Genomic DNA, 24,273 nt, shown 5'->3' with positions numbered 1-24,273 from the left:
CCCAGATCGCCTCGACGCTGCAGTTGGACTGCTGGACCGCTGGAGAAGAACAAAGAGAAGAGATAAGACTTTTGCCTTCCATCACAATGAGGAGGTGTTGGAGATTCACTGTGATGGATGTTTGTGTAATTTGTGTTAAGAGTGGGTCTTGGGATTTTTTGTAATGTAAAACTGTAGAAAATGCAATTTCGTTCAAATCAAGCTGTTTGAATGACAATAAAAGGCATTCTATTCTATATGAGCTTTTAGTGAAAACCTGCAGGTTGGCAAATGGTAGGAATTTGCAAAAAACCTAAAGTAGAATCTACAAATTAAGTGGTCCTGCTGCTGCAATTGAATTTCTTTCTCTGCATGCAAACAGCAGCTCATAATATATTTGGCTACAGTCTTTATATTATTTTATTCCCTTTTCCTTTAGCTGCCTTTTCTAAAATGTTGGCTGTCTTTGGTTCATCATTAATGGCTGTAATGCATAGCACCACCCCAAGATCATTTACTGTAACTGAGCTTTATATCCATGTCATCTCAGCCTCTGGTTGATCTGCTTATGGCTACATTTCTCCCATCTCTTTGTTTATACACCAGTTTCAAATGATTCCACAATCTCCTCTGTTTTAGTGAATGCAATCACAACATTACAAACAGAATAATGGAACAAGCGTTGAGTACATGGGAGAAAGATTATTAATCTACCAGGGAGAAAAAATACAAATCCAGCAAAATGTCAAAGATTTCTTTGGTTAAAATAGGAAAAAATACTTATTAAGTTACCAGTTGTAATCAAACAGATAAATGGGTGAAATTGGTAAGAATGGAAATAATATACTTACTATGTCATTAACTTGTCTCCACTTTAGTTTAAATTATAGATTGCATCATATGCATTTGCTTTACCTAAAGAAATGTCCATCTATATTTCTGAGCCCCATAATTTGCAGTCTGAGGTGCATTGGAGTCCATCTATCAAACATTGCCAAACATTGACTCCTTCAGAAATCCCAAGATCACTGCTCTTAATTTTGCTTAGTGAGACTGAAATAATTGGGCTTACCAAGCAATATCAGCTAATCAATACAATTGAAAGCTGAGTGTCGCCACTTCTCCAGTAAATTTCCTTTATTTCCATTACTTTTTCCATTGCTTCCAAGAGCCAGTAGCCTATGGATAATACTGAAAGTTATTGAGATGGCAGTGAAGACTGCATCTTCCAAAGGAGGGAGGCAGCTTTGCAGAGGACTATGGTCTTTCCATTTGGCCCCTTGTCATCCAGTCAGTCACCACCAGAATCTTCAACTGATCCTCACAGTGGTCCTGCCTCTTTAAGAGTCCTCACCATAATCTATTTTATTTGCTTTAATGGCCTGTCCCACGTAGGCGATTTTTCAGCAGACTGCCGGCGACTGTCAAGTTCGCGGCACTGCCTGAAAAACCGGGAACAGGAACGGCGACTGTCAGAGTGGAACACACACACACACACACACACAAACACATCGCAAAGGCGGGGGCCAGGGAAAGCGGGGGAGCGCTGTGTGAAATTCACACGGTGCAAAGTCAAGATGATACAGACACACTATGAACAGGATGGTTAAGACGGCTAGCACAGTGTACGGTAAGTCCTTTAAAAGAGGTGGGGGAAGGGGGGAGAAGAGAAGGGGGGAGAAGGAGTGGAGACACTTTTAAGAAGCCTACGACTACCTCGACTACCCATAACTACATGGCGACCCCACTACAACTACAACTGGTGCGAAGGAGATAGGCAACGTTTCGGGCCAAAACCCTTCTTCAGACTCAAGAAGGGTGTGAAGAAGGGTTTCGGCTCGAAACGTTGTCTATCTCCTTCACTCCATAGATGCTGCTGCACCTGCTGAGTTTCTCCAGCATTTGTGTGTACCTTGGAACCTGTGGTTGTTGTACATGTGGTATATTCTGATGTGGTATGGTTATGCCTGTCTTGCAATTTTTCAAGTAAGGTGAACAATAACTTCTATTCAGTTATGTTTAATGTGAGGATTTTGATGAGGGATCCTCTGGAGCAGGTTCAGTGACTGCGGAAAAAACACATCAGGATTTTTTGAATTACATTTTTTGCAGTAAATTTAAGCGTGCGAGATTTAACAATAAGTTAATGAGAACCTGTCTTTAATTCAAAGGTCCAAGGCTGGCTAATTGACAGAATCCTTAGGAATTCCACCTTGTAATAATGTTGTTTGTTGGTCGTTCTATAGTTTATAGCAGGCACAGTGTATGGTGTGGCTGATTAGACTGATCTGGGCTCAAAACCTATCTTTCAACAGGTGACAGAGGAATGCCTCTTTTTTTTTAATCTGTGCAGGGTATGTGGATGATATTGGCATGGTCAGAATTCCATTCCCATCCCAATTATTTCTTGAGAAATTGTGGTACTTCTTGAACCGCTTGTAATGAAGATACACCACAAATTTAAACCTAACAACAGTGTAGGAAGAGTGTCATTTTCAAAATCTGAATGATTTGAGACTCACAGAAAATCTTGCAGTCTCACATGTTCCAATGTGTCAGCTTCTATTACCTTCTTAGTGATGGAAGTCACAATTTATGGTGCCTATTTATGGATGAGGCAGTATATGTAGGCTAGGGGACATAAAAATGAGTGATCTCAAAGTAGAGTAACACAAACCAATCATATTGCCTAGCGTGATACTTAATTTTCATTAACAAGTGGTAAAAATTCTGGAAGTATCTGTTTGGTTAGTTATAAAATGACATTTCTAGGTCTTTATCAGCATAATTTAGTTTAATCCTTGTTGACTTCATAATCTACAGTTCTCCTCAACATCCTTTGTGTTTTACGAAGGGAAAAAGTTGCTTTGATTCCTGTGTTTAATGTCAGATACGAGAGGATCAAACTTGACTGTGATGTTTCTGTTTACCGAAGATCCCTGATGCTTACTGCTTGAGATTATACATGTAGAATAGCCACATCGGAGAGAGTTGGCAGCCAGCTGCCATTTGTGCAACTTCTTAACACCATGGAGTGTCATTTCAGAAGACCAGGGAAAAAGAGGAGTTAAAGTGGCAAATAAACTGGGGCTTTTGTTATCAAATGGCCTAGAAAGGTGCCTCAGGTGCATCAGTACATGAGATGAACTTACAATTGAATTGAAGATGAAGGATGAATCACCCGTCTTAATTATTAATTTAGGGTTATCTAAATGGAGAAAGTAAAATTTCCTCCAAAGTCCTTATAATTATTTATCTATATCTACAGCATTGTCTTAAGGTGTTATATTTTACTGAATACTGTGGAGCCAAACAGAATATTTATCTAACCAAGGTTATTTTTTGTACAATAGGATGTTGACAGTTTTTAAAGGGCATTTTCTCAAGTTAAATTCCCCAAATGAGTTCCATTTATTTCTGTTCGACACTGTTTGAATTTGCAGGCTGGACAATCTGAACACTCCTTAAAATGCCCAGCACTCTTAATCATGTTGCATGGCTCATTAAAGACAAATTTTAAGAAAGTTTTTTTTAATTCTGTTGAAACGTTTTACCTTTCAAACCCACCATATTTGTCTCGGCAGACCCTTGGTAAACTAGAATTGACCTCCAGTGTGTAACCTGAAAGATTAATGAAATTTGCAAGATTGAGGCATTAAGTTCAAAGGAATTCACAATTCAGCTTTTTGAAGCTGAACTTCATTTCTATGAGTTGACCTTGGTCAGCAAGACAATTGCCCATTTTTTCAATGAATATAACACTTGCCATAGTTGTAGGTTTCGGCTCTGCACCAAGGTTTGAGTACGTAATCTACAGGGATCATATAGTTCACTACTAGTCAATCAGTACTTCTAAAGCATAGATTAATTGACCATGCATTCAGTTACTGTTTAGTGGCACTTAATGAATTAAATTCCCTTGCAGTGTTCAACAGTACCATAGTGAAAGTATTACAGTAGCTTTGAGCTTTATGTTTGTAAATTATGTGGCTTGAAATCATTAACAAAATAAAATGTGCAATGGCCCATTTCTCTAATATAAATTAATTGTAACATCTAAGAGAAAATGCGAGATTTCTAGAGATTTACTGTTATCAGTTCAAATTTGATCTTTCATACTGAAGTTACTTTGTCAGATACGCTTTACTTCAATGAGGCTCATATAGAGATACACTCAGGTAGAGTTATCATTGCCTTAAATGTGATCTCTCATGGCAACATACATTCAATGTGCAATTCTATTGATACTTCAAACTTTCTCATTATTATGTGAATATTGCCATTTTCAGAAACACAGGCCACTGAAGTCGAAATTGAGAGTCCTAGTCCAGATGGTACGGTAGGCACCCAAACAGGCCCCATCGTCCGTTTTCCGCCTGTACCTGGGCACACCATAACAGACAGGCTGTTCGATACACGGAACTCAGCTGATGCGCAGATGGGAATGAGAGCCCGGAACTACAAACAGAAACCAAGAGAGCAACTGGTAAGAACCAGAATTTTGTGAAATCTTTGGGGAAAACGTGATTAAGTTATTGGTGGGTTGACTCTGGTGAGGTTTTATAAAGAACTAGACTAAGTGGGACCCGTTGGGTCCCAGCATCACACGGGAGGGCTGGCCACCTCTCCACCAATTCCAATATTGCTCGCCAGTGGGGAGGGGGGCTTTCTGTTGCGCTAGTATGGGTGTTGTGGGCTGAAGATACTGGTTTCCATAGGGCTAGTATAGCCATTGTGGGCCGAATGGATTCTTGGGCTGGCAGCCAACTGTTGCAACGATTTTAAAAGCCAAGGCAAACAATTTGGCAGCAGCCACCTGACAACCAAAATTCATTTTGTGAACACAATCCTTTTAAAAAAGGCGAGGCAAACAATTGGGCAGCAGCCACCTGACAACCAAAATTCATTTTGTGAACACAAACGTTTTAAAAAGGCGAGGCAAACAATTGGGCTGCAGCCACCTGGCAACCAAAATTCATTTTGTGAAAACATACTTTTTAAAAAGGCGAGCCAAACAATTGGGCAGCAGCCACCTGACAACCAAAATTCATTTTGTGAACACAAACTTTTAAAAAAGGCGAGGCAAACAATTGGGCAGCAGCCACTTTACAGTCGCATCGAGGGGACTCACCGTGGATTAGACGTGCGCTCAGTGTTATTCGCAGCTCAGAGAGCCGTGACCCTCTCGCTTCCTGGGTCTGGCAGAGACTGAGTGAGGGACTACACTTCCGGGTTTTAGAGTTCCTCCCCCCTGCCGCCAGCGGGGGCAGCAGAGAGAATTGTGAATTAAAAAAACCCATTAATATCTCTCTGATTTTTCATCAATGGGAAAAATCCTCCCGTCCTGGAAGACGGAGACGGGCTCTGAGCGAGGTGGCCAAAAATGACGGCCGTAGGTGGCGGCGTTCTCTCAGAAATCGCAGCACAATGGTCCAAAAGCGGTCAAGATTAGACTTTTAGTAATATAGATATTCTTTATTTAGGAAGATGTTTAATTATCCTCTCAGTAATTTGTTTATCCAAATACGAAAATCAAAAATGTTAAATTTGTTTACTTTAGTTTAGATATACACCATGGAAACAGGCCCTTTGGCCATCGAGTCCGCACCGACCAGCGATTTCCGTGTATTAACTCTATCCTATGCACACAAGGACAATTTACATTTATACCAAGCCAATTAACCTGCAAACCTATACAGTTTTGAAGTGTTTCCTCTTATTTTTTTAAATTGCACTACCTATCTTCGATCCATCATCAATATTGACTGTTTTAGTTAAGTTTTTTAATTTTAGAGATCCTGCGCGGAAACAGGCCCTTCGGCCCACCGATTCCACGCCAACGAGCGATCCCCATATATTAAAACTATCCCACACATTCTGGGGACAATTTACATTTATACCAAGTCAATTAATCTACAAACATGTATGTCTTTGGAGTGTGGGAGGAAACAGAACATCTCAAAGAAAACCCACGCAGTCACGGAGAGAACATACAAACTCCGTACAGACCGCATCCGTTGTCGGGATTGAACCCGTATCTCTAGCACTGCAAGTGCTGTAAGGCAGCAACTCTACCGCGATGCCACTGTGCTGCTGTAGACTGATTCTAACCTATCATCCAAGACCATGAAAGCAAGACAGTGGTGGTGGAGGCAGTTACTCAGTCACAGACACTTTCCAGCAACTAAAGATAGACACAAAATGTCAACAAAATAGAGAGAGTACAGAGGAGATTTACTAGAATGTTGCCTGGGTTTCAGCAACTAAGTTACAGAGAAAGGTTGAACAAGTTAGGGCTTTATTCTTTGGAGCGCAGAAGGTTAAGGGGGGACTTGATAGAGGTTTTTAAAATGATGAGAGGGATAGACAGAGTTGACGTGGAAAAGCTTTTCCCACTGAGAGTAGGGAAGATTCAAACAAGGGGACATGACTTGAGAATTAAGGGACTGAAGTTTAGGGGTAACATGAGGGGGAACATCTTTACTCAGAGAGTGGTAGCTGTGTGGAATGAGCTTCCAGTGAAGGTGGTGGAGGCAGGTTCGTTTTTATCATTTAAAAATAAATTGGATAGTTATATGGATGGGAAAGGAATGGAGGGTTATGGTCTGAGCGCAGGTATATGGGACTAGGGGTTCGGCACGGACTAGAGGGGTCGAGATGGCCTGTTTCTGTGCTGTAATTGTTATATATGGTTAAAATGCTTAAGTAACTCAGCAGGACAGGCAGCTTCTGGAGAGAAGGAATGGGTGGCATTTCAGGTCGAGACCCGTCTTCAGACTGATGTCAGGGGAGTGGGAGATACATAGCTAGCAGGAGGAATCACCGAGAGAAAGCAGCGAGAGAGCATGTTTCTCTCCGACGAGAGTTTAGCAACATCCTTTCTCGCTCAGATCTGGGACCCAAATTAGCTCACAATACTCCAAATGCGTTCTGACCAGTGCCTTATAACCCCGCAGCATTACATCCCCATTTTTGTATTCAAGCCCACTCAAAATAAATACTGGCAATGCATTCACCTTCCTTATTACCAATTCGACTTGCAGATTAGCTTTTTGGGAATTCTGCACCTGCACTCCCAAATCCCTTTGCACTTCCGATTTCTGAATACTCTCCCCATTTAGAAAATAGTCTACTCCTTTATTCCATTAGTCAGAAATCTTTGGAATGCTCTAGCCCAGTGAGCAACAAGGTGAAGTCATTGAATACATTCAAGCTGAAGATTGACTGATATTTAAACTGAGAAGCTACCAAGGAACGTTGTGTAAGTTTGTGCCAAGTTTGAATTCGTTATGATCTTACTGCATAGCAGCAATAGCTCAAGGGACTGTTTGTCTTCCTCCATCATCTCCTCTTGTTTCTCATTTTCTTTTGTCCTTACGTTGTATGAAAATAAGTTGTAATATCTAATATATAGAGCTTGGAGAGAAGTAACATCCAGAACAAGTCTACTTCAGAACTGTTTTTCTGAGTAATGTTAAATTCCTTAATTAACTTACAATGCTGAAATCTGTAGATCTTTGGTTTGAATGAACTTAATATCTGTATTCTGTCCAACAATGATTGTAATACTCACTTCAGAGGTTGCCGTCTATTCGACATTAAATTGAATAATGGTGCTCCTTATCATAAAATCTTAGTTTTCTGCCATTGCTAAATTATGTCAATACATTATTCCCATGTTAACAGAACAGTTATCCTTAAAACAATCAGCATTCACTGCCTTTTATTTCTATGTGCTCGTATTTGGACTGGAGTCACTTTGCACATTGAAGTTATTATGATTGATTTGAGTTTTCAGACTCTCTCCTACTATGAATGCATGAATTCAATGACTCCACTTCAGGCAGCTTCAATTCTCTAGCAGCTTACATCCACCGCCAGTTAAATGTTTGTGAAATGGTACGGGTGGCGCAGTATTACAGTTGCTGCCTTACAGCGCCATAAACTTGGTTTTGATCCTGGCTATGGTTGCTTGTCTGTGCAGAGTTTGTACATTCTCCCCGTGGCCACGTGGGTTTCCTCCGAATACTTTGGTTTCCTCCCACACTCCAAAGACGTTCGGGTTTGTAGGTCAATTGGCTTGGTACAGTGCATTCAGAAAGTATTCAGACCCCTTCACTTTTTCAAGATTTTGTTATGTTACAATCTTATTCTAAAATTGATTAAATTATTATTTTTTTTATCATCAATCTACACACAATACCCCATAATTAAAATGCGAAAACAGGTTTAGAAATTTTTGCAAAGTAATTAAAAAGAAATAACTGAAATATCATATTTACAAAAGTATTCAGACCCTTTACTCAGTACTATGTTGAGGGATCTTTGGCAGTGATTACAGTCTCAAGTCTTCTTGGGTATGACACTACATGCTTGGTACACCTGTATTTGGGTGATTTCTCCCATTCTTCTCTGCAGATCCTCTCAAGCTCTGTCAGGTTGGATGGCGAGCGTCGATGCACAGCTATTTTCAGATCCCTCCAGAGATGTTCAAGTCCGGGCTCTGGCTGGGCCACTCAAGGACATTCACAGACTTGTCACAAAGCCACTCCTGCATTGTCTTGGCTGTGTGCTTAGTGTCGTTGTCCTGTTGGAAGGTGAACCTCAGCCCCAGTCTGAGGTTCTGAACACTCTGGAGCAGGTTTGCATCAAGTATCTCTCTGTTTAGTTAGACATACAGCACAGAAACAGACCCTTCGGCCCAACAAGTCCATGCCGACCAATGATTACCCTGCACAATAGTTCTATCCTACATACTAGGGACAATGTACAATTTTACCAAAGCCAATTAATCTAGAAACCTGGTACACAAAAATGCTGGAGAAACTCAGCGGGTGCAGCAGCATCTATGGAGCGAAGGAAATAGGTGATGTTTCGGGCCGAAACCCTTCTTCAGACTGATAGGGGGTGGGGGGGGAGAAGGAATGAAAAAGGGGAGGAGGAGGAGCCCGAGGGCGGGGGGATGGGAGGAGACAGCTCGAGGGTTAAGGAAGGGGAGGAGACAGCAAGGGCTAGCAAAATTGGGAGAATTCAATGTTCATGGCCGCCGGCCGCAGACTACCCAGGCGGAATATGAGGTGCTGTTCCTCCAATTTCCGGTGTTGCTCACTCTGGCAATGGAGGAGACCCAGGACAGAGAGGCCGGATTGGGAATGGGGGAGTTGAAGTGCTGAGCCACCGGGAGGTCAGGTAGGTTCTTGCGGACTGAGCGGAGGTGTTCGGCGAAACGATCGCCCAACCTCCGCTTAGTCTCACCGATGTAAATCAGCTGGCATCTAGAGCAGCGGATGCAGTAGATGCAGTACCTATTTTCATGCTGTATTTCTAAACAGAATCCTTAATGATCCTTTGCCTTTTTTTAATCCATTTTCTACCAGTTTATTAATCCATTAATCTTGTCCCATATCTTTGTCAAAGCTGCTCTTAAATTATTTATTGCAATGTTCAAGATAACGGGCTGACATGTTACTGTGGTGAACTATTCAGATGCTATTTGGAAGCTTACAAATAACCAAGCAAAAGTTTAGAACCCGTGCACAACTCATAACTCAGTGCTGCAACTTTCTTTTTATTTTAATACATCTTGCAACACTGTGTTAACGGAAAATATATTTTCTTCATGTAGCTTTATTCTCTTGAATAGATAAATTACAGTTGTCTGGATAGTATATTGACTATTTTGACTGAACTATGCTCAGCTATTCTCAGAAATCTGTGACTGCAACTAGATTGCTCAGTGACATCAGTACACAAATAGCAAAGTCCTTATCGATCCTTTCAGAAAACACTGCCTACCTTTAAAACACGACTATTTGCATTTTGTTTTGCTACCAGACCACATGATCTCAAACCCACAGAACCAAAAAAATTATAAAGCTGTGTGGATTTCATTTTTTGTCCTGATAATTTTGAATTTTCTGATTGTTACTCACCACAGCTTTAATTAATGTGTGAGGCCTGAGCTGAAGAGACCAATGATTGTAGCATTGACAGCAGCATTGACCAATGTGGCAAAAAAAGGGGCATAAGTGAAACAAACTAAAGTTGGGCAATGTCCAATTTTGGGCAATATCCAAATATGGGCTAAAATCCCACGGGCAACAAAAGTACAAAGTAACCATCAGCAAGAAAAGACTTAATCGCTCACATAAATTTCAACTATACTTTCAACAACTCCATACCACTTGTAGGTCAACACTGATTAGTAGCTGAACCGAACCTGCTATGTTAAAAGAAGATAGACACAAAAAGCTGGAGTAACTCAGCGACACAGGCAGCATCTCTGGAGAGAAGGAATGGGTGACGTTTCAGGTCAAGACCCTTCTTCAGATGCTGCCTGTCTTGCTGAATTACTCCAGATTTTTGTGTCTATGTCTTTGTCTTTTTATTTATATAGCACATTTTTAGTCAACTTGCATTGACCCCAAAGTGCTTCACACAATTACTTCCATACAGACAGGCAAAGGTGGGTGAAGTGTCTTGCCCAAGGACACACACAGGCAAAGGTGGGTGAAGTGTCTTGCCCAAGGACACAACGACAGTATGCACTCCAAGCGGGATTCGAACCAGCTACCTTCCGGTTGCCAGCCGAACACTTAGCCCATTGTGCCATCTGTCGTCCTATCTTCGGTTTAAACCAGCATCGGCAGTTCCTTCTTACACACTGCTATGTTAACAGCACTGTTACAAGTACAGAAGGTCAACATTCTGCAATTAATGTTTTATCTACTTTCATCGTCCCCTCCAGTTCCCCCCTCCTCATTTCTCATGTGTTTATCATCATAAAATATTTCCCCAGAAGCATTGTCGCTCTCCATTCATTCATTGCTAGTACTCTGTGATTTACGTTTTCTACAAAAATATATATTACAACAACTCAACAAACTTACTTTGAAAGACCCCAGCATAAATAATATGGGAATACTGTAATCATCATCCATACACCAACGTATGTGCCATCCTGACTCAGAAATAAGCCATATATTCAATGTTGCTGGAACAAACCCTGACTTTTTTATTAAAGCCATCTTGAGAGTATCTCTGCCACATGGTCTGCAGTGGATATAGAAGGGGGACAGAAATAATTAAAAATACGTTATTTGGATGATAGAGCCGATGTGTGTCCAACCATCAAAGAAAATGTTCTAATGGTTTGCAATGATCACCTTAGTACAACAAAAGGAATTATATCATTAAAATCAGCACCAACAATCAGTATCTATTCAGTGCCCTCATCATAGCAATGCAGACAAAAGCACTTCGCTGTAAAATTTGACCGGGTCATTAAGGTAGATATTAAAGCTGATGATCGTTTATCCAAGGATGAGCATGAGGGCAGAATTAGTACATTGCAGTGAGTTGGGGAGATTACAGAGATAGAGAGGGGTAAAACTACAGATGGTTTTGAAAAATAAGGGCCAGGCAATTAAAATTGAGCTGGACTTTGTTGGGAGCCAATGAAGGTCGATGAGTACAATAGTAATGACAATACACAATAGACAATAGACAATAGGTGCATTAGTAGGCCATTCGGCCCTTCGAGCCAGCACCGCCATTCAATGTGATCATGGCTGATCATCCACAATCAGTACCCCCTGTTCCTGCCTTCGTTCCATATCCCCTGACTCTGCTATCTTTAAGAGCCCTATCAAGCTCTCGCTTGAAAGTATCTAATGAGCTTGTTGTTGTTGGGATCTGAATGACCTCAGGTATATTGACAAGAAGCTACCCAGGTTTCCTCCCACATTCCAAAGGCATGTAGGTTTATATGTTAATTGGCTTCTGTAAACTGCCCCAAGTGTGTAGGATGCGAAAGTGGGATTAACATTGGGAGTGTGTGGGGCTGATCAATGGTTGGAATGGACTCGATGGGCTGAAGGGTCTGTTTCCACATTGTATTTCTCAATTAAACTAAATAACTAAACAACAATACTTTGCTGATTTTACCCAGGGTCCGTGTCAGGAAGAGATGCAACGAGCGATCGACAGGATTACCCTGGCACAACAGCGTAATAATGAGGATCTTTACAGGTTTCACATTCCCAACTGTGATAAGATAGGATTCTACAACCTCAAGCAGGTATGTGCAGCTTGGAGTTAAAAGGAATAATGAGGGATTTAAAAATCTTGGATCAGGATTTGACTATTCTGCCCTTAAGCCTCTTCAGTCATTAAATCAGATCAAGTTATATATATATATATATATATATATCCTCAGTTAGACAACATTTAATGAACCTAACCAGCTACTTTTAGGGAAGAGTTCCAGCTCTCCACGAATCTTTGTATGAGCAAGAAGTTGCTAACATTCTATCTAAGTAGCTTGGCTCTCATTTTTTAGTTACGTCCATTAGTTCTGAACACTCCTACAAAGGAACTTTACCCAGGGTCCTTACAAGACCAATTGAGGAGTAATAACAGGTCAATCTTTGTGATAGCGTGATCTGTCCATTAAGTAGCCTTTTCTAGAATCCTCATCAGAGATAATATAATTTGAGGTACCAGGCTTCTTTGAACAAATAATATACTTACAAAAAAACGATCTCTGCTCAACTCACCACATCAACCTTCTATTTCTAGTTTATTGCATTTTCAACTTTGCAGTGATTACTTCTCCTGGTTCAGTAATCTACAATGGGATCCTCCTGAAAGATAATAGTTGAACATTTCTCTTCCTTATGGGTATAAATCTGTACCACTTTTAGAAAACAATTTTATAGGAAAGATGTTATCAAACTAGCAAGGGTTCAGAGAAGATTTACGAGGATGTTGCCAGGACTCAAGGGCCTGAGCTATCTGGAGTTGTTGAGCAGGCTAAGACTCTATTCTGTGGAGTGCAGGAGGATGAGGGGTGATCTTACAGAACTATACAAAATCATGAGTGGAATAGCTAGGCATACACACACTTGCCCAGAGCAGGGGAATTGAGATCCAGAGGACATAGGGTTAAGGTGAGGGGGAAAGATTTAATAGGAACCTGATGGGTAACTTTTTAACTTAAATGGTGGTGGGTATATGAAACGAGCTGCAAATGGAGGTAGTTGTGGCAGGTACTATGGCATGGTTTAAGATATATTTAGACAGGAGCATGGATAGGGTAGGTTTAGAAGGATATGGGCCAAATGCAGGCAGGTGGGACTAGTGTAAATGGGACCAGTTGGACGGTGTGGGCAAGTTGGGCCAAAGGACCAGTTTCCATGCTGTAAGATTCTTGGACTCCCTAGGAGTTCAAGCATGGCAAACATGCAATGTTTCATTACACCTTCCCTGTGGGTAAGATGGAGTGGAATCTTCAGCCTATTTGTAAAGACATTCATGAGCTCAAATGCACAACATGAATATGCAAATAAAAGGCCAGATATCGGTAGCTTCTATTTTACTTATTTTGAGGACTCATGCGCCACCTGGTGGAATGTTCAAGGTGCAGTTAGTGAACATTAAAATATTACTGTGCACTAGGAACGCATTCATCTTGACATCGATGATCTGCTTCAAGGTACAATTCTTGCCTCTGAAACAAAACAAATATTTGGGTTCAAGACTCACCCTAGGAACCTCATCAGTATCTTTGATTTCATATTGAGGGAGTACTGAAGAAGGGTTTCGGCCCGAAACGTCGCCTATTTCCTTCGCTCCATAGATGCTGCTGCACCCGCTGAGTTTCCCCAGCAATTTTGTGTACCTTCGATATTCCAGCATCTGCAGTTCCCTTTTGAACACGAATAAATTAATGAGAGTTTGTTGGCTGTATGGATGAGACTTGAGTCAGGTGAGCATATATTTGGTTTAAAGTCTTAAATGAAATACAATATCCTTAATATTGTATGAGATAATGTTTCTGCATGAAGTATCGGCCTGGATTATATATTTTGAATTTTGAGTCAGCCATGAATTTTTAAAAGGTCATTTTATTGTTATTTCCACCTTTGTTCTATCTCTTTAATAATCTTATTATTTATATTAATCGTTCACTGCACTCTGCCCTAACTTGTGCCTCTGCACCTGTTTTCTGTATCTAACACTGAGCATCACCTACAACCTCCTCTAGACTTTCTCAGTGTTTTCTCAAAGACTCTAATCTTTCACAAACCCTTAACATGGTACACAAGGAATTGCAGACTGAACTATCAGAATGAAGAAAGGTCCTGACCTGAAACCTCGTCTGTCCATTGCTTCCACAAATGTGGTTACCTTAACGTGGTCAATACTATAAAGAATGGAGAGGAGATTGTGTTCTGCTTGGAGAATGGAGTTGAGTTAGTGTGGCTACCTACAACAAGCTTGAAGCATGTGCATGTCAAACTGGTGAGGTCACCTGAAGAGCAGTTTAATTCTGACTGCAGTCTGAAGAACTCAAAGGGCATCTTCAAAGAAAATTTGGTTTGATTTCCTTTATCAGGATTACTCTAATTAATTGAGCAGATGAAGCAATTGATTGACTTCCTTTTACTCACGCTCAAAACTGAACCACAGGCCACTGTTGGTCTGATTAGTGCCATGTTGCCAGCTTGATTTTGGTTCATGCAAGAGATAATATGCTCCTGTCCTGGCGCAAACAGAGTTATGTCTCATCTGACCACGCATATCAGATCCAACAACCAGTCCATTCCCATCTGGTCATTGTGGGCAGAAATCAGGAAGGGCCCTGAATCTGGCATGCTAAATCTGAATCCCCAATTGCCAGCCTGCCATCCCTTTGATGAAGGCTGTATTAAGCCATTGAGTCACACAGCAAGGTGGCAACGGTGGGACAGCAGTAGAGTAGTTGCCTTACAGCACCAGAGACCTGGGTTCGATCCTGACTATGGGTGCTGTCTGTACGGAGTTTGTACATTCTCCCTGTGACCATGTGGGTTTTCTCCGGGTGTTCCGGTTTCTTCCCATATTCCAAAGACGTATAGATTTGTAGACTCATTGGCTTGGTAGAATGATTGGTAGAATGATAGTGCTACTGTACGGGAGTGGGATAGTGCTACTGTACGGGAGTGGGATAGTGCTACTGTACGGGAGTGGGATAGTGCTACTGTACGGGAGTGGGATAGTGCTACTGTACGGGAGTGGGATAGTGCTACTGTACGGGAGTGGGATAGTGCTACTGTACGGGAGTGGGATAGTGCTACTGTACGGGAGTGGGATAGTGCTACTGTACGGGAGTGGGATAGTGCTACTGTACGGGGTGATCACTGGTTGGCACAGAATCGGTGGGCTGAAGTGTCTCTAAACTAAGAAATAGCCCTTTCGGATCAACATCCATGCCGATAGAGATGGCCATCGAAGCATGTCCCATTTGCCTGCATTTGACCCATATCCTCTCTAAACCTTCCCTATTCAAGTACCTATCCAAACATTTTTTTAAATATTGTGGCCTGGAACTGCTAACTTGCAATAGACAATAGACAACGGGTGCAGGAGTAGGCCATTCAACCCTTCGATCACTGTGATCATGGCTGATCATCCACAATCAGTACCCCGTTCCTGCCTTCTCACCATATCCCTTGATCACCATATCATAGAAACATAGACATAGAAACATAGAAAATAGGTGCAGGAGTAGGCCATTCGGCTCTTCGAGCCAGCACCGCCATTCAATATAATCATGGCTGATCATCCAACACAGTATCCTGTACCTGCTTTCTCTCCATACCCCTTGATCCCTCTAGCCACAAGGGCCACATCTAACTCCCTCTTAAATATAGCCAATGAACTGGCCTCAACTACATTCTGTGGCAGAGAATTCCAGAGATTCACCACTCTCTGTGTAAATTTTTTTTTCTCATCTCATTCCCAAAAGATTTCCCCTTTATCCTTAAACTGTGACCCCTTGTTCTGGACTTCCCCAATATCGGGAACAATCTTCCTGCATCTAGCCTGTCCAACCCCTTACGAATTTTGTAAGTTTCTATAAGATCCCCCCTCAATCTTCTAAATTCCAGCGAGTACAAGCCGAGTCCATCCAGTCTTTCCTCATATCCATATCTCATAGTCCTGACATCCCAGGAATCAGTCTGGTGAACCTTTTCTGTACTCCCTCTATGGCAAGAATATCCTTCCTCAGATTAGGAGACCAAAACTGTATGCAATACTCCAGGTGTGGTCTCACCAAGACCCTGTACAACTGCAGTAGAACCTCCCTGCTCCTATACTCAAATCCTTTTGCTATGAATGCTAACATACCATTCGCTTTCTTCACTGCCTGCTGCACCTGCATGCCTACTTTCAATGACTGGTGTACCATGATACCCAGGTCTCGTTGCATCTCCCCTTTTCCTAATCGGCCACCATTCAGATAATAGTCTACTTTCCTGTTTTTGCCACCAAAGTGGATAACCTCACATTTATCCACATTATACTGCATCTGCCATGCATTTGCCCACTCACCCAGCCTATCCAAGTCATCTTGCAGCCTCCTAGCATCCCCCTCACAGCTAACACTGCCCCTCAGCTTCGTGTCATCCCTTGACTCCGCTATATTTAAGAGTTCTATCTAACTCTCCCTTGAAAGCATCCAGAGAATTGACCTCCACTGCCTTCTGTGGCAGAGAATTCCACAGATTCACAACTCTAGGTTACATTTTTTTTTCCTCATCTCCGTTCTAAATGGCCTACCCCTTATTCTTAAATTGTGGCCCCTGGTTCTGGACTCAGGAAGGGCCCAATTAGTTTTATATTGGAAAAAGCTTTTTTTTTTTTTGTATGAACACTTGACCAGTTATATCCACATAGGGAACAATAAATATTGTGTCTTAATGTTTTAAAAGTGCGAGTCGTCATTGGATGGGCTACGTGGAATATGTTGGTGTGTTCACCGCAGGAATGGAAAGAAAATCCCAGGCACTTCAGAAGTGAGAGGTGATCCTCAGTGTCACCGGCACGACGGGCATGTTTCAGCATCGGCAGAGCAAAATAACTGAAGCTCTACAGAAACTGATGAGATGTTAACATCTTTGCTTTTCTTTCACACATTACACCACAGCATTTGAAGGTGATATCTGGAAGGTCACAGTTATCTTTCATAAGTATAAGCTATTTATTTCCTGCTGTTTTTTTGTAGTTTTAAGATTGCATTTAAGGAAATATCGCATTTAAGATGACGTGTACATGAATTTTCAGGTGAAATAATCTACTGTAGCCACTTACATATGCAGTTCAGTAATAAGTAACATGCATGAAAATATTCCTGCTGTGAATGATGCATGATTAAATTTATCTCAGAAAAGCAATAACATTTAGCTGTCACTGGGAACACTGCAAGCCAGTATGTATTAATCAATGTTGATAATGCTTAATTATTGTAATATTGGAACCCAAGGAAGGAAAATAAAATAAAGGTTTTGAGTTCTGTGCAACAATGCAATTGCTGTCAATATTGATTACTATCAATATTGTTTATATTTCATCATAATTTCAAATGTCAATACTTTGATCACACAAAAACATTTACATTTTCAAATGCAGATAACTTTTGTAAACTGCTTAGACTTCATTCTTTATGACACCTGAACTCTTGCCTTTAGCACAATCTTATGTACAATACTTGGCACATCTAGTATTAGTAGAGGAAAATTAATTAATTTGGTGCTGAACATTTGTTCAATGTTTATCATTGAATGGAGAGTGCATTTAATGTTAATTGTCAAAAATTCTTCTAGCACAAAATTAAATTATCTCACAAAGTAATAAATTAGTGTTGACCCTTTGCACTGTATGCCGATCAGAAAAAGCAGTAATCTTACTTCCAATGAGGTATGAAATCACGTCATTTATTTTTGCAATTATAATTAACGATTAATTATGAATTTCTCCACATACTCCTACAAACTATTTTACTTCAATTAATACTCAGACACATTATCTGCTAATTAAAGAATTCCCCATTTCTTTTTATCAATGCAGCATGAATGAAATAAAATGAAATAATTGCTTTCTTAATTATGTAGCCTTTAGCATAGGCCTCTGGTAATGAATTGGAGGTTATAAAATAGAGCCAAATCTTCTACTTTACTTTCTTTAGTGAAGTGTCTTATACCAAAACATGTGAATTAAAATCCATCTGAATCAGGAAAATGTGGAAATCAGGAAATCTGAATCAGGAAAATCTTTTATAAATTATGTTGCCAATTGATTCATTAAAAATACCCATGTCACGAAACAACAGTGTATTATTGTATTGAAAGGTATTTCGATGTATAGTCATAGTATCACTTGTAGTGATAATTAACATACTGACCCAGTGAAGGCTGGAGACTTTGTCATGTTTGATTCTTGCACCTGCTGGGTTTCCTGGTGATGTTGTGCACTTTGTAACCACTAGATGGCGTCCAACATATTTATGCACATTTACTCATTTACTAATAATATCACTGTTCTCAAATTGTTTATGATAGCAAGTGTCCTTTGAATGCAGCTGCACCAACTCAATTTTATTTCAGAAAATCATATCATAATTATGTAGCACAATTAATGAACAAGTGAATTTGTAATTTGTGTTGTCGTGTGATGCAAATTAATCTATTGGCTTTTTTTTGCTGTAGAAAACACAATACCATGTTTATTCGGTTTAAATAATGTTTATTAAAAAACATAATTATATTAAATACAGACCATATTCTAACAGAATATTCATTTCATTTAAGGAAAAATCATATGACTTTAGTAACATGAAAGCTTTTTTAAAAAAGAACAAAAGCCCTTTTAAAATTTTTATAGAAAGTTTTACCCGTGAAGGCTAGGTTCCTGTTTCAGACCTGCAGAACAAGACATTTCAAAATATGTAGTAGCATACACTAATATTTTTTTTACATAAGAGCACAAAGTCTGTCAGGATCAAATTGGTCACAGGCTGTTCTTAAATAGTCAAGTGGAGATTCCCTGATTCCTTTCTGAAGTGCCTTTTCCTTGGGAACTATAGTGCAGATTTCTTGGGAATTAGAAAACTCCCACTCTTTCAGGGAGCTGGAAGAATATGTGGCAGGATAGAGCTGAATCAAGTGGGCTAAAGAAAGCCCCCTCTCCCAACCAAAGCTGGCAGCAGATGTCACAACTCTAGAACATAGGCCATCTATGCCTACTGCCAGTTGCTCTGAGGTCTCTGTCTGATCAATGTTTGTCATGTGCTCTCTTTCTTTCTCTCTCTCTTTCTCGCACATGCAGAGTCCACAGGAGCTGTAGGCTTCTTCACTTACTCTCAAAGCTGTAACAGCGCAGTTCCTCATTCCTGTCATAGCTGGGCAGCCGAGTGCCATATTTATCCACACACCAGCACAAACCTCTTCTCCTCCCTTTAGAGGATCGGCACTGTATTAAGGGGAAAAAGATAAGGTCAAAAGTAGAACAGACTATAAAGTAATTTTCCCTATAGAGATCAGACCATAATGAATAGCTAACATTTTCAAGTCACAAAAGATCAGTCATAATATTGATCCTGACTGAGATGTTGATGTTAGGCAGTGTTTTAACAATTTTAGAAACTTCAACAGATACAGTACCAGAATGCCAAGAGGTTAATGATATAGAATGCACAGTCCAAAATGCATGTTGTCACCTACAGAGCTTTTGAATATATTGCATCAGATTCATGTCAAATATTCTGAAATACTTTATCCAATAATTTAAATTACAAATGTAAAGTTTATTACACAGTGAAAATTTTTGTCAGATGTCAGCAATGGTGATTTTAAATAGATTTATCGAAAAATCACAACTTGAGCTTGTAGACTGACTGACATGGTAAAACATTTCAGTTCCAAGTTATTGAAAGCATAGATGTCATTAAAATAATAGATTTCAGTGACTCAATGGAATCATTAGCAATTACAATTTCAATAGACCTTAACCTAAACGTAAAATAGTAAAGGGTCAAGACAAAGTCTATTCTACCAAAGAGGTTGGTCAATTAAAAAATCTCAAAACAGAATGGTGAATTTCTGACAGGTAAAGATATCAAGATTTATGGAACAAAGGAAGATAAATGCTGTGAGGTTTAAGTTAAGGTCCAGTTGAATGGCACAACAAACTCAAGACGATAAGAGGATCCCCTGTTATTTAATCACTTGTTTCTTATAACAGAAACTGTTCTATGCAACATTGAAGTTTCCACATAGGTTAGTTGCCTATTTTAAAGTGAAGCAAACGTTGTGCACAGCAACTTGTGCACTGAACTACTGGACCATGCTCACAAATGCAAGATCACGTTAACACCAAGTGAAAGGATTTGTCATCGTTCTGGACAAGGGTAACTTGAACGTGTATCCCTTTTGTCAGCACAAACAAAACACAACTGATACAGAAGAGCTGATGTAACTGTGATAGGATCACATAACTTATGACCTCAATCCCAATATTTCCAAATAAAAAATGTGCCCAAAAGTTAACGTCACTCTTACATGTAAATAATGTATGGGACATGGTTGGGAATTGTTTTGTGGATACACCCTGCCAAGAATAGGTCTAATGTAAAATATATCAGTTGGTTTTGGAGAAGAGCAAGAGGCGTACATTGTTTTGATACCATAAATAACTTTCCACTTGCTTCTGAATATGAGCAAGTACATTATCTGGTTGGTGATCAATGCTTTTTATTTTGTTGGTGATCAATGCTTTTTATTTTGTAGGGGTACAACAGTGCAATTCCTTGTCTGGCCAACAAAATGTAGATCCTTGAGATAATTAGCAAAGTACATTTATCAAATGAAAAAAAGAGCCCACAGCACTAATGCTGAGAAATCTACAAACCTGTTTTTTCTTGTAGAATCCTTTCTTGTCACAATTTGGAATGTATACACCTCTGGGGCTCAGAATGGATACAGCTTTCAGATTTTTTAGGATATCTTCCACTTCTCTCCGACAAGGACCCTGATTAAAGTATAGACAGAACATTCATGATTTTTGTTATTCATGGACAGATTAAAAAATCATACATTCTTAACTAAGTAAATCTAAACTTTGATGTTTATAGACCCAAATTGTTTTCCTTCAAAATAAATTAATTTTGGATGCACAGGGATAGGAATTACAACAGCTTCTTTCGTTTAGTGACATTATAAATTGTTTTATTGATATGACAAGAATGGTTTTCTGATGAAATCATGAATATATTTTTGGAAAAGAAACAAATTATTTTTTTTATTAAAGAATGACTAATGCAGTGAAATTCTTCAGCACATTTGTTATGTCACTAGAGACTGGATAAAGTCAGCACAGATGCAAAATTTAGATTTGATTTGAGAAGAAATTACAAGTCGAAGAGGATCCTACAACGTGCATACTAATTTAAAATAAGTTTCATGGTTCACTTACATATTCTGTGTCGTGCTTTATTTCTGAGGAAAAGTTGGTGGTTTCAGTGTTCTCTGCCTCATTGTTAATTTTGTACAGCTGGGATTTTCTAGAGGCTTCCTTCCTCAGCAGCTTCCTGTGAGGTTGATGAGTTTTACTCTCATGCATTCGGTGTGTGTTGGGACTCCACTCATTCCCGGAGTTACTGGCATTCCTTTCTTCCTCTGAACGGTTAACGTTTCCTGCAATTAAAAATAGGCGGCACGTGAGCAAAGTATGGTGCAAGGAAAGATCTTACAGGCGAAATATCTCGCTTACCACTTGCAATGAATGCCAAGAGAGCGGTGGGAAGTAGAAACATAGGCGCGGGGTTTGTCTCATCGCTGTATTTTGTTTGATCCCAGTCGCCTGTCTGTCCTTGTACGGGTTTCTGACGGGGATCACCGTTTGGCAACAAACGTGGTAATACCGACTTCCACCAGGAGGTGGTGAGCTGGCATCGCCAATACACGTTCACAGCAAATGCCTGTTAGCAACGTTACCAGTGCCACAGAATCTTACCCTTGTGGGAACTGGAGATTAAGTTATTCTTATCCTCATCTTTGCAGTTGCAAAACCGAACTTTAAAAAAATAATTGCACATTGTTGTAGTAACAATATCACGGTCGTAACCAAATATTCGTGGGGTAGAGGATTATTTAATAAGAGCACTCTCCCCCCACCCCCACTCCCAAGTACCACATTAAAAGCAGGAGGACCCTTATTCCACGTGTATACACATCTTAGACCAAAGCACTTGCTTTAAAACGGACTTTATAATGCACCCAAACTGAAATTAGTCATTGCATTTGTACACATGCCTAAAGCAAAGAATGAAGGCATTCAAATTAGACTTTAACTTTGAAATTGACAATCAACCAAAATCATCGGTTCTCTCCTCAGTGGAAGGGCCGAGCTACGATGTAGTGTCTTCCAGCCCAACAGTGAGGCTGGTGTTTAAACGAGTTCGCGGAACAGCACCCACCTCCCATCGGGCTGGAGCACATAGAAACATAGAAAATGGGTGCAGGAGGAGGCCATTTGGCCCTTCGAGTCAGCACCGCCATTCATTGTGATCATCAGTAACCCGTGTCTGCCTTCTCCCCATATCAATTGTACACTAGCCCCTAGAGCTCTATCTAACTCTCTTTTAAATTCATCCAGTGAATTGGCCTCCACTGCCCTCTGTGGCAGAGAATTCCACAAATTCACAACTCTCTGGGTGAAAAAGTTTATTCTCATCTCAGTTTTAAATGGCCTCCCCTTTATTCTTAAACTGTGCCCCCTGGTCCTGGACTCGCCCAACATTGGGAACATTATTCCTGCATCGGCTGAGCATCGCTTGACTTGCACCCATCCAGACAAAACAGTGATGAAATCGATGCACCTCCACTATCAATGCACTCCGCCCCCCCGATAGTGAGAGCAGCTAAGACAGATGAAAGCAAATGCAATCTTGTATGCTGAAAGAGCACCGCCTTTCCCTCCTGCAAAAGCATCAAACGCCCCAGCCAAGTAGTTAACAGAATGCGGCTAACCAAAGTAAAGGAGTGGACAGTGAAAGTGCATAGTTCTGTACCTGCAGAGTTGTGCAAGACGCGGACTCTGGCCGTTTCGTTGGTGCAGACTCCTCTGCCCTCCAGCAGCGACTGTAGCGGTTTGCTCGCACCCGCCTGCGGCAGACAGGTGAGGCCCGAGGCGCAGCGCTCGGTATAGACACCGCAGTGCTGCCCCTGTCGGAGGGCGCAGGTGGTACAGCAGCCGCAGCCGGGCTCCCTCACCGGCTCGCAGTCGCCCTGTGCCAGCGGCTTGCACTGCGCCAGAGCCCGGGCGTCGCACGGCTCGCAGCGGACCACGGGTCCTAGTGAGGCCGCCAGCTTCACACTGGCCGCCGCCGCCACGGCCAGCACACACAGCGCATACACCATGGTTATTCCTATGGCCGGGAGCCGGGCACTTTGCAAAGAGCTCCTCACACACACACACAGAAAAAAAAAACAAACGGGACGTAAAAAAAAACAAGTTTACTGCTCCGCTGAATTCAAACCGAACTTGTGGGAAAGTTTCCTTTTTTATTTTACTTTTGCTAAAAAATAGAAACTTCACCCTTCGCACTTTCTTCGACTCCGAGAAGCCAAGAGCGAGTGCAGGTTCCCTTATATCAGGAAAGTCGAGATCCCGCCCCCAGAATATGAATAATTCACTTGCGTCCCATTGGATTTACGCCGTTGGTTATTTGCTGATACAGGTTTCGGGGCGGGGCATTTGTTTGCCCCTCTCACTCCCCCAAGCTTGCTCGTCTCTCTCACTCCAAAGTCGCCCAAGTCAGTGCTAGCCCGGAACACGAATAACCAACGCCAGTGCTATCTTGGACTCCAGAACATCCCGGACAGTTCACAGCTAGCCCTTTTTCCCTTTACTACTTCCGAGATCGTAACAGTTTGCAAAAATAATTAAAACGTATTTTAAAATAAGAATGAGTGCATGCGTTCTATTGTATTTCCCAGTTCCAACACTGACCTGTGGCACAATCAGGAAGAGGGTTTAAGTTGCTTAACTTGCAGATGATGGATGCAAACTGGTCTCAATCGGGCGTAACCTTTTTAATCTAAACTTCCAATCGCTTGAACCAGATGAAATAATTCTGCATCGATGGATTTACACTTGTTTAATAGTCGGAACAATGTCATCTTAAAACGTGGTTGCACACACACACAACTCGACTTCGCGCTAGAAAACCAGTTGATTCCAGCCGGTGGAAGTCTGAAGAAGTGTCTCGATCCCAACCGTCACTCATTCCTTCTCTCCAGAGATGCTGCCGGCCCCGCTGAGTTACTCCAGCATTTTGTGTGTATCATCGAAGTTGAAATTGACGCGGATTTGGTATACCTTCAAATCCGCGTTTGAAGTCATCTGCACCAACAGAGATAGCAGAATACTTTTCAGAGCAAGCGAGATCGCTGCAAAGCGGTCGACAGCTTC

The 24,273-nt window shown here is 41.0% G+C and overlaps 2 protein-coding genes across 2 annotated transcripts in view; one reads left to right on the top strand and one right to left on the bottom strand.

Moving 5' to 3' along the window:
* Positions 1-18,565, top strand: part of LOC116991527 (insulin-like growth factor-binding protein 4) — an 83,520-nt gene extending 64,955 nt beyond the window's left edge. Inside the window, exons 2-4 of the mRNA XM_033050194.1 lie at positions 4,269-4,465; positions 11,930-12,058; positions 16,737-18,565. Of these exons, the coding sequence (XP_032906085.1) occupies positions 4,269-4,465; positions 11,930-12,058; positions 16,737-16,889 (479 nt within the window). The 3' untranslated portion in view covers positions 16,890-18,565. The remainder of the gene's footprint in view (positions 1-4,268; positions 4,466-11,929; positions 12,059-16,736) is intronic.
* Positions 18,530-23,439, bottom strand: igfbp3 (insulin like growth factor binding protein 3). Its single transcript, XM_033050208.1, has 4 exons — positions 22,871-23,439; positions 21,274-21,494; positions 20,710-20,829; positions 18,530-19,272 (listed from the first exon to the last, which is right to left on the bottom strand). The coding sequence occupies exons 1-4, from the start codon at positions 23,217-23,219 to the stop codon at positions 19,153-19,155; spliced, it is 810 nt and encodes a 269-aa protein (XP_032906099.1). The 5' UTR covers positions 23,220-23,439; the 3' UTR covers positions 18,530-19,152.
* Positions 23,440-24,273: the final 834 nt, after the last annotated feature.

The sequence above is a fragment of the Amblyraja radiata genome, chromosome 2, assembly GCF_010909765.2.
Source record: "Amblyraja radiata isolate CabotCenter1 chromosome 2, sAmbRad1.1.pri, whole genome shotgun sequence".
Classification (NCBI taxonomy): Eukaryota; Metazoa; Chordata; class Chondrichthyes; order Rajiformes; family Rajidae; genus Amblyraja; species Amblyraja radiata.
The sequence above is the reverse complement of the archived record's forward strand: the minus strand, read 5'-3'. Positions and strand labels throughout refer to the sequence as shown.